Raw genomic sequence first — 10894 nt, forward strand, 5'->3', positions numbered from 1 at the left:
TTTGATTATGATCTTAAGATTACTGCTTGCAACGTGGCAGAGAATTCATGATCGAAGAGGTAGGTATGGGTCTACTGAATCAATCTTTTGTATCTAGCCTATTTCTAGTTGTCAAGCTTTTATTTTCTATAAGTAAAATGTTTTATATTCAGGTTTAGATGTGACTCTGTAAGACAACTGGAATAGCCATACGGTAGCTTTCTCTACATACTAGGATATAATGCCACTATTGCAGATCATATAATATGTGGTAGAATGCTCATTCTGTTCTCTAACATAAGTATCGATGAAAGCCAATAATTTTCTACGTGATATGCAAATCCAGACGACCATGTAGCAGCTTGTAAAGAGGTCCTGAATGCTGATTTTGGTTCATGTTTTTCTTACTACTTTGTAAAATTCTCATTACAAGTTATAATAACAATAATATGTTTACTTTGTTGAATATTTTTGTTTACTTTGTGTAGAATATATGTACAAAATTTATAGATCTAACTTATTGGTTTTGTTCGTCATATCATATTTAGTTTTAAATGTTTGAGTGATTTACACCAATAGCCATGTGATGGTGTAGAATTATTTGATTTTAGTATTAGAATTTATAAGCAGTAGAGAATCAATAATTTATTTTTCTATTTAATTCCACCAAAAATAATACAATAATGCGATCAAAATGGCATTCGCAAATTCGGATCGAAACTTGGTTGTTAAATTAGCCGTTAGTAGAGTTGGTGGCAGTTTTAGCTACTAACACATTAATCGCAAACTGCTCACAAAAAGATTCGGTCACAATTGCAGTTGGTAAGAGTTCAGTTGCAAAGTCCATTGCAAAAAGTTCAACTGCTAAAAGTTCGGTCACAAAATAGGTTGCAAAAACTATTCAGTCGCTAAATTTACCATGGTAACTTTGGTTGCAAAATCAGTCGCAAGAATATTTCGGTGGCAAAAATACTACGAAGGAGACCGCCAAAATTGGTGGCAAGGCAGTCGCAAAAAAGCATTTGCGATTGTTTTGTGATTGTTTTGACGGCTGCAATTGGTCATTTTGTAGTATATTCAATATGCATTATAATTTACTAATCGTTTACCCGCGCGATGCGGCGGGAAACATATCACCTAGGTTGGTGAGTTAGGGCTATGTACGGGGCAGTTCGGTTTTGAGCCATAACCAAAACCAAATTCGCGATGCAACGGAAAACACAACACTTGTTAGTAATTCTAAGGGTGTGCATGAGAAGGTTTAGTGTAGTTGGGTCATAGTTAAAATCTAAATTTTCGGTTAAGGTACTTCAAAACCGGCCATGGGGATTTAAAGAGTTTTAAAAGGATGTAAACAAACCGAACTACGCCAAGCCAACAAAAGAAAAACCATAAGCTCAAAACTAATCAAACCAATCCGCCTTGGATTGTTTTTCCAAACATGCTAAAACATTCAACCCAACTTGTGTTTCTTAACATTTCGTGTACAACTTACAAACATATCAAAAGGTTAAAATTTAGACAAACTTGCGCCTATACAGAAGTTCCATGAATAGAATGTTGCTTAACGACCCTGCAAGGCAAACACCATATGTTCATCATTGGAAGCCGAGCTTATATAATAATCAACTCTTTCTATGACCTATTTGGAAGTGAGTTAACTATACCTGTGGCCACATAACAACTTGTAAAAGAACCAATAATGTTCATGGAGCCTAGTGCCACCATTTCTTTGTTTCCATCCAGCTGATAATCTTTCATTCCAGTAAATGTTCTTCCAACTGCAACAACTTCCTGAAATTTACATAATGAATATAACTCATGCATATCTCAATGTTTTTAAATACATGCAACTCGAAGGGGAGAAAATATACCATGAGTGCGATGGGTCTTTTTTTTTTACAAATGGGTCTTTTTTTATTTTTGGGTTAGTCGCGGGTAGAGATGGCGACACACCATGCGACTGTCCGCGTGTCCCTCATTCACCCCAAACCCCTCATCCTACTTAGTTTTCTCTTTCTTTTTTTATATTTTGTATAAAGTTATCTTACATTTGAATTTATTTTAACTTGAACTTTTTTTGGTTTAGGGTATCCTTTTAATTATTTGTAAGTTGTATAATATTTAACTTCTTGAATATTATAATTTTTTTTTACGAAAACTTATATAGTAATCTTTGAAGAGAGTGCACAACCAATCATGAAAGGAAATTGCTAGTTAAAGTTCAAAAAGCATGTCCGCGATCCGTCACTAACCCCTAGATACTAAGTATTTACCCATAAATTAAGCTTAGATTACCCAATGGTTTGATTGGTAACAAGTTAATCCAGAGCCCACATTTATACAAACAAGTTCGGGCGTATTTAAGCTAAGCTTAATTGTCAAGCCAGATTAGCGACAAACCAAAAAAGTAAACCAAAAAAGTGGTCCAGTTCATACTTTTACCAATCAAAACATTAGATATTTAATACATCTCATTAACGAGAGTTTAATTTCTTTTTTCAACTCGTTTGAATATTAATGTACTACTATTTTGTGACTTGATTTATTTGTTACAACTTTTTTTAATTTATTAATACAATTTTAAAGTTGTTTATAAAATAAAGAGTTAATTACACAAATAGGTCCTGTGGTTTATACTTAATTTCGCCTTTGAGTACTAACTTTATTTTTTAACAGGTTTAGGTTCTATGGTTTCAATTTTGTAACACCTTTGGGTACTAACACCAAAATTAGTTAATTAATGACTAAAATACCCTTGCATTTTTTAAGGTTATCAATGTAACACATTTGGGTTCTAACACCTAATTTTATTTAAGTTTAAATCAATTTTACAAAATCTATTTATTTTTTTTATTTTCATCTTTTTATTATATCTCTTAATTAACATAAACTCTATTTATTTATTTTTATTTTCATATTTTTATTAAATTTCATATTTAACATAAAATCTATTTGTTACACCAGTATTTTTTTTAAATAAAATCTACTAGCTATATAGTTTTATGTAAATTAAATTTCTTACTCGTTTTAGATAATGTAAACCTTACTCGTTTTTAATTTTGGATTGAAATGATTGATAATAACAATAAATATCTTTCATGTAAAAAAATTTAAGACTTTTTTTAACTCGTTTTTTTTTTCATTTACATTTTACTATTTTAGAAAGATATTTAATTTACATAAAATTATATAGCCAGATATTTTAGATAAAACTATATAGCTAGGTATTTTAGATAAAACTAAAAAAATTTAAGCCTTTTTTTAACTCGTTTTTTTGTAAAAAAAGATATTTAATTACATAAAACTATATAGCTAGTAGATTTTACTGGTGCAACTAGTAGATTTTATATAAATTAAATATCTTTCTAAAATAGTAAAATGTAAATGGACAAAAAAACAAGTTAAAAATGGCTTAATTTTTTTTACATGAAAGATATTTATTATTATTATTATTATTATTATTATTATTATTATTATTATTATTATTATTATTATTATTATTATTATCAATCATATATATCCAAAATTGAAAACAAGTAAGGTTTACATTATTTAAAACTAGTAATAAATTTAATTTACGTAAAACTATATAGCTAGTAGATTTTATTTAAAAATCTATTAAAAAATACGGGTGTAACAAGTAGATTTTATGTTAAATAAGAAATCTAATAAAAATATGAAAATAAAAAAAAATAAATAGACTTTATGTTAACTAAGAGATATAATAAAAAGATGAAAATATAAAAAAATAAATATATTTTGTAAAATTGATTTAAACTTAAATAAAATTAGGTGTTAGTACCCAAATGTGATACATTGATAAACTTAAAAAAATGCAAGGGTATTTTAGTCATTAATTAACTAATTCTGGTGTTAGTACCCAAAGGTGTTACAAAATTAAAACCATAGAACCTAAATCTGTTAAAAAATAAAGTTAGTACCCAAAGGCGAAATTAGGTATAAACCACAGGACCTATTTGTGTAATTAACTCTAAAATAAAAACTATAATCAAATCGTTGTTAATTTCTTTAAAGGGGCATCGTTATTAAACACAATTAAGATGATGTCCTAACTCTTTACTCAATGCGCGTCTCGAGGCGAAACGACCAAAAAACGAGTCTGAGGCGCGCCTCATGGTGTTTTTAATATATATGCGCCTCAGAGGGGCTGAGGCGCTAAGAAAGCTGAGCCTCAGGGGATTTTGATAGTTATTTTTGATGTTTTTGACTTTATGTGTTAATTTCAAGCATTTCATGTCTTTTTTAAGTGTGTTTTTGATGATTTTGATGAATCTGATTATGAAATTAGTTAGTATTATTTTTTTATAATATATATAATTTTTATATTTATTTATTAATACCGCCTCAGCCTTACGCCGCGTTTCGCCTCGAGGTTTACGCCTCGTGAGGCGAAGGGAAAACGCCTCGAAACTCGTTTCCGTTCTTTTAAACCTTGGTTAGTCAAACCCACAACCTGCACCAAAAAATAAACCAGTTTGGCATGTTATCAACCAGCCAATTTTACCCTTTCGACTACCATGCACATTGTTTTTCCCCAAAGACATTTTAGGAACACGTTGTTGGTATAGATGGAAGAAGAGAACAAAAGATAGTTGAACATAAGATGAAATTGGCGTTTGATTTCCATGTTAAACATGCATCATTTTGTATCTTCCAAAACTTTATAGCTTCCTGTCACCAGGGCTATTATTCAGAGTAAAATATAAACTGTCAAGCATATGATTTACTTTTGAAAATGATTTAGTATTTTGTGATTACCTTAAGTCTTGGTAAAGACATAATTTTGTAACTAAAATTCCTATTTTATGAAAAAGTAGAAAGGTACAAAGTTTTTATCTCCTGTTAACAACTAACTACCCAAAACTTTTTCTTGAATCCCCTTTTGTTAATGTTAGCATTCGCCAGAGTTAGATAATTACCACAAAATGCTTTTTAATCCTTCAATCACTTTATAGAAAATCAGAAATATGATGAACTTGAATTTTAAACCTTACCTTGATAACTTGGTTCTTAGTGACTGGATCTACAACTCTCACCAGATTAAGGTTTTGGGACTTTATTCTCTTAGGCATATTTGGCAGCTAGTATCATTCCCTTCACACCAAAATCTCCAAATCCACCAGAAACCAAAACACATATCTAAGACATGACTTCTTAAGCTACATCTAAGACATGAATAATCATAATCAAACAAAAATAAGATATAAAGTCCTCCCGGAATGGCAAAAACAACAGAACCCTAAATCCCCAAATCTTACATTGCCGGAATCCATAGCCATCGCCGTGTCAAGTTTGACTCGCCGGAACCCACCCCCTGCTGTTCGTAGAACACCGTCAACCACCATATATTCTGCTCTGGATACTTCGTACCCCAGCTCAAACATTAAATCCTAACTTCAAAAGCTCCCTGCACAAACCATCCGTCATTTAACAGTTCTGAAAATCAAGTGCAAAAACCATCAGTCATTTAACAGTTCTCAAAATCAAAAAAGGGGAAACGAAAATCATAACATACTTGAAGATTAAACCAGAAATCTGAGATTTTAAAATGGATGCTTGATTCCATTATGAAATCAGAACGTGGATGGATGCGAGATGAACTGCAGACACAAGACAATAGGGATTAGGGTTCTAGTTCCACATAAATGGCTACCAAATCCTAAACAACAAAATCCGAAAATTGTAACTTACTTAAACGGCAGATCTGAGATAGAAACGTGGATGATTGATTTTGTGATGGTAACGAAACAAACGTGGATGATTGATTCGGTTAGGGTTTCTTCTAATCTGTGTGTTTCTAGTTCTTCGCGTGCAGGGGAAGAGTCCGGATGGGGAATATTGGAGATGTGGAGGAGGCTAGGGTTTGAGAGAATAGATTGTTGTTTACTAAAAAGGTGGGTTTGAATTTTGGAAAGGGGAGAGAAGTAGGTTTTGTTCGGGATTTGAAAAGTTGGGGCTTTTGAAATTTGAAAGTCCGCCCAAGTTATTTTAGGGTTTTGAAAGCCCGCCCAAGTTATTTCAAGGGGTGTTGAAAGATTCAAAACCATTCATGCATTGAGCAATTGTACAATGTGCTTGAAATGCTTGTAAAATGGCAAATGACCAAAACTGCCCTTTGGATATACTTTTATATATAGCATAGATAAAGTTGGCGCCAATACATTGCCGGGGGATGGTTTAAATGAAAACCAGTTTTATCGCGAAAACTCGAAAACTAACTAAAAACACCTAAAAACACATAAATTTTTTTTTTCAATTTTTTTATTAAAATCGCTAGTTTTTTATATAAAAAACTTTTTTTTTCAAAATAAAGAATAATAATAATTTTTTGTAGTGCACATGTGTAATAATTCACATGTGTAGTACATTACACATGTGCACTAAAAAAAAAATGAAAAAAAGTTTTTTTTATATAATTTAAATAGCGAAAATTGGTATGCAAAAAAATAAAAATAAAATAAAATTTTGGTATGTTTTGTAGGCTTTTTTAGTTAGTTTTTGAGTTTTCACAATAATTATTGGTTTTAATTTAAACCTTCCCGTTATAAAAAAAATATATATATTGTCGTAAATTTCACCCACTACTAGGACACTGCCATTAAATCAATCAACAAAATTTGACGCCAGTATCTAAACATTTTCTCATTTAGTATCAACAAACGTAGAGAGAGAAAAGAGTATTTCCTCTTTTTATCTCTCACTACCCTAAAATTTGTCTAGTTAAGTCCAAGATAACCCCTTCATCTTAGTTATTTATACTTCTTGATTTTAACATATAAAAATGTAGTTTATATAGAGTGTTGGTTTTAAGCTCTACTTAAGTTAAAAAATATATGAATAAATTCGCTTATTTACAAAATGTATACTGAAAGTTATATTATCTAAACATTTATAAATAAATATTTAAAAATTAGAAAAAAAAAAATTAAAGTAGTGTGATAGTTTTTATGTGCATAAGGGTGAGAGGGGCACTCCCCTCTCAGGGGAGTCCTCTCTCTTACGCACATCCGATCAGGTTATGCCACGTCAACTCCCTTCTTAAACTCTCCTCACACCCCAATTTGATGGCGGCACTCCCCTCTTATGTGACTTTTTTTTTATTAAAAAAAAAGAGAAAGTTTTCATTGGTTGAAAAAAAGGGTGGCCCACCTTCTCTCTCCTTCCTTCTTCGATGACTTCTCCCCCAAACATCTCACCGATTTGGCTCCCTTCTTGGATGGCGGCACCATACCCGCTCGGCAACATCAGTCCCCGAAGGGAGTCACCGAGGGTGCCCCGCTCCCCCTAACACACATATCTGAATGTATGATATCGATGTAATTTTTTTTTAAAAGTATGAATCATAGATAAAACAAACTAATTAATAATTTGAGTTTTTTTTTCTTTTTGTAGCTGTAATAATTTAATGTCAGAGTCAACAAACAATTTTTTGTTTTAGGGTTCAGATAAGGTTATCTTTCCTTCTCCGTTAAAAAGAATACAAAACCATCTAAACGATTTTAAGTTTGTTCTTTTTGTAACCGTAATAATTTAGTATTATAGACAACAAAAAAAAATTTAGAAGTAAAGTTTAGGGTTTACATAAGAGCATTCATATCCAATCCATCAAATTGTGTGTGTGAAGTTTTTATAATGTAAAGAGTATAAAAAGTGGTTGTGAGTGGAGCAGAGAGAAAATGTTACTGTTCATCTGTATATTTCGGGGGACACTGTTCACCCCCTATAATTTTTTAATATATTTTGAAAGTGATTGCGAGTGAAGGAGAGAGAAAAGGTAATGATAAAGGTATAAAAAATATTATTTAATTGAAAAGAAGAGAGAAAATGTAGTGTTTTTTAGTGTAATTTAGGGTGAAAATTTGGTGGAATGGATGCGAATGCTCTAAGGTTTTCTTTCTTTTTGTATTATAAAGGATGGAGATTTTCAAATGAAAACCACTTTTAACGCGAAAACTCGAAAACTAATTAAAAAAATCCTAAAAAAACACACCAAATTTTTTTTTCAATTTTTTTTATAAAAAATCATAGGTTTTTTTATATAAATTTTTTTTTTTAAAAAAACATTTGTATTACACACGTGTATGTGTAGTATTACACATGTGTAGTATTACACATGTGCACTACATTTTTTTTTTTTTTTTGAAATTTTTTTTATATACTAAAAGTTGCGAAAATTGGTATAAAAAAAAATTGGTATGTTTTTTTGATTTTTTTAATTAGTTTTCGAGTTTTCACAATAATTAGTGGTTTTCATTTAAACCTTCCCTTATAAAGGATTTAATATATAATAGAGATCACTAATATGGCGCCACTTGTATATTTATGCAGTACATAAAATTAAAAATAATAGGTACACTCAGAAGATCACAAGTAAGAAATTTCACATATATGACACTACATAATTAACATGCACGGTTGAGCCATGCACAACCCTTATTATATAGGGGATAGAAAGTTGGAAACTTAAGCGTACACTTGCATTGTTCGTGTACACGGATTACATTTTATGGTACCAATATGTGCCTTTGTGTTCGCTATCTTCATCCGGCTCAATGTAGATGCATTCCTTGGCCTCTCTCCACATCGCCTTGAAAATTGGGGTCCTATCGATCTTATAAAACTCACCCAAGACTGGCTTGATTGCGTCCCTTGCCTCCTTTGCATGATAATGTGGAATGTACGAGATCAAATGATGCAAGACGTGAGTGTGGGTGACATCATGGAAAACCCTATTCAGGAATCCGAAATCCCTATCAATTGTCGATAATGCCCCTCTAATCCAGTTCCATTCAGTTGAATCATAATGAGGTAATGATAGATGGGTGTGGTGCAAATACGTGATCAACACGAAAAACATGTGTACGCCTAGCACCGGAATTAAATACATGCTTGTCACCCAAGCTGCCCCCTTCGCGTCTACAAGAAGCTTAGTTGCATACAAAACCGCGAGAATACCAATATCAGATATAACAACCTGAATCCTTTCACGCTCGGTGAAAATTGGACTTAGTGGGTCAAAGTGGTTGGCGAACCTCCCGTATTTCTTGCCAGAAATGTTAGTCAAGAGGTACAAAGGAAACCCTAGAGTTAACCTGAAAACCAAAGTGAACACTCGACCTGGAGGATTGTTAAGAAGCTTTGAGTAAATGGCAACTTTGGACTTGCGTTTAGGAATGTAAACTTCATCGTTATCAAGCGAATTCGTATTGGCATGGTGGTTCCTATGGCTGTATTTCCAAGAGAAATAAGGGGTATAAAGAGCAGAGTGGAGGACGAACCCAACAGCATCATCGATCAACTGGTAATCACTAAAGGCATGGTGACCGCATTCGTGACCGATAACCCATAGCCCAGTGAGGATGCTAGCTTGACAAAACCAGTAAACCGGCCATGCTAAGTAAGCCCACGGGGTAGGGAGAAGAGGGATGTATGTGTTGGCAAGGAAGTAGAAGACATAGGCCACAATGAGGTCGTGAACAACATAGTACGATGAACGGATGACGGATCGTTCGAAGCAGTGAGCAGGGATTGCTTTCTTTAGATCACTTAGAGTGAATGGTGGATCAATGGGGACACGTTCTAGGATGTTTTTGCCCTCAGATGGGTCTGACATCCGCCCACCTGCACCCATGTTGTTAGATATTTGATAACCTGCAAACATATATAGCAAAAGCAAAATAAGATATATGTATATATATCAAATTAAAGAAACTGAAACACTAGAACTTTAAGCTCAAGAAAGAAAGTGAGACCTCAGAGATGAGATATGATGTTTGAGTGCCCTTCTGCTGGTGAGTGTCTTTGTGTTCTTCCTGCTTCACTTTTATAACCAAGGGTTGTGGCAAAGTTTTTGATTTATTTGTTGACTATTTTAATCGCCAACTACCACATGTTGTGAATAAATAATCAATGTTTAGAATACACCAAAGAAATTTCTATTATTGGGTGCTTGTCTGCTTGATCAGTTAAATTAAGTTGATAATATAAACTATTAATTTTTCATTGGAAAATTATCAATAATCAACATAAATTATAAAATAAATAATGGCAAATTATAAAAAAAGGGTATCATAGTTTCACGAGTAATACCACTTAAATAGGACTTCTTATTTTTATTTTTTATACTTCTAAAATAAACTACATAAAGTTTAATTATATATTTTATAACTATGCAACTTGCGTTCGCCTAAGTAATGAATTAGACGTTAGTACGAAGATTGACTATTTTGAATATAACTAAAGAGACTTATAATACCTTAAATAATTCTTATATATATTTTTGAACGTATACGTTTAGTCTTCTATATAGAAGTGATCATAATACTCTTACGACCCTAAAAATTATTTTGATAAAACTAGAAAAATAATCCAACAATCCATACATTGCACCCTTTTACGCATGGTTGTAAATAAAATTTATGAAAGTTAATTTGTAGATTTTATATATTGCACTGTCCGTCCGGATTACATGGTTAAATATGGGGTGCTAAACAGGTCATGTTTGTGGGTTAATAGGTCAAATGGACACAAACTTAAAAATTTTACATGAACCTAAACACAACCCTATTCTGAAAAGTATCACCGATTTAACCAGAATGTATTTTTATACTAATACTTTTGAAATTTCAAATTTACAATTACAACAAAAATACAATCCTATATAATGAGTTCCCTATGAATTACGTTTTGCCAAGATATACACAGTTAGAACTGTAAATGAGTTAGACATTTATAAACTTGTTCGGTGAGAAGTTCATTAAATTAAAGGAACGAACATGAAGACACGTGTTTTCGTTAGACCACTCGTAATGGTTAATGCCCCATAAAGTCTTTTCAAAAAGTTGTAATGGTTAATGCCCCCTTAATGTCATTTCATTCATTACTTTCCTTT

The 10894-nt window shown here is 32.0% G+C and overlaps 2 protein-coding genes across 6 annotated transcripts; both read right to left on the minus strand.

The window, feature by feature from the left end:
- Window positions 1-1361: 1361 nt before the first annotated feature.
- LOC110865282 (sulfate transporter 1.3) lies at window positions 1362-5969 on the minus strand. Of its 5 annotated transcripts, none has more exons than XR_002550495.2 (6): window positions 5695-5967; window positions 5519-5603; window positions 5262-5439; window positions 4998-5162; window positions 1647-1773; window positions 1362-1552 (listed from the first exon to the last, which is right to left on the minus strand). XR_002550495.2 is itself a non-coding variant. In XM_022114521.2 (5 exons), the coding sequence occupies exons 3-5, from the start codon at window positions 5385-5387 to the stop codon at window positions 1497-1499; spliced, it is 309 nt and encodes a 102-aa protein (XP_021970213.1). In that variant the 5' UTR covers window positions 5388-5439; window positions 5519-5603; window positions 5695-5965; the 3' UTR covers window positions 1362-1496. The 5 variants fall into 5 exon arrangements, 2 of the variants coding, with proteins under 2 accessions (XP_021970213.1, XP_021970214.1); XR_002550494.2 differs by having other exon boundaries at window positions 4998-5168; window positions 5695-5965; XM_022114521.2 differs by lacking the exon at window positions 4998-5162 and having other exon boundaries at window positions 5695-5965.
- Window positions 5970-8306: 2337 nt separating this feature from the next.
- On the minus strand, window positions 8307-9837 carry LOC110865284 (delta(12) fatty acid desaturase DES8.11). Its single transcript, XM_022114523.2, has 2 exons — window positions 9756-9837; window positions 8307-9654 (listed from the first exon to the last, which is right to left on the minus strand). The coding sequence occupies exon 2, from the start codon at window positions 9632-9634 to the stop codon at window positions 8501-8503; it is 1134 nt and encodes a 377-aa protein (XP_021970215.1). The 5' UTR covers window positions 9635-9654; window positions 9756-9837; the 3' UTR covers window positions 8307-8500.
- Window positions 9838-10894: the final 1057 nt, after the last annotated feature.

This window comes from Helianthus annuus, chromosome 6, assembly GCF_002127325.2.
Source record: "Helianthus annuus cultivar XRQ/B chromosome 6, HanXRQr2.0-SUNRISE, whole genome shotgun sequence".
NCBI lineage: Eukaryota > Viridiplantae > Streptophyta > Magnoliopsida > Asterales > Asteraceae > Helianthus > Helianthus annuus.

What these genes read in the sequence shown, in the direction of transcription:
- LOC110865282 (XM_022114521.2), bottom strand. Translation starts at nt 5,387, where the DNA reads ATGTTTGAGCTGGGGTACGAAGTATCCAGAGCAGAATATATGGTGGTT. An exon ending in TGGCTATGGATTCCGGCAAT is followed by an intron (nt 1,774 to 5,261) that starts GTAAGATTTGGG and finishes TGTAAATTTCAG; the next exon opens with GAAGTTGTTGCAGTTGGAAG. An exon ending in AAGTTGTTATGTGGCCACAG is followed by an intron (nt 1,553 to 1,646) that starts GTATAGTTAACT and finishes TTTGCCTTGCAG; the next exon opens with GGTCGTTAAGCAACATTCTA.
- LOC110865284 (XM_022114523.2), bottom strand. Translation starts at nt 9,634, where the DNA reads ATGGGTGCAGGTGGGCGGATGTCAGACCCATCTGAGGGCAAAAACATC.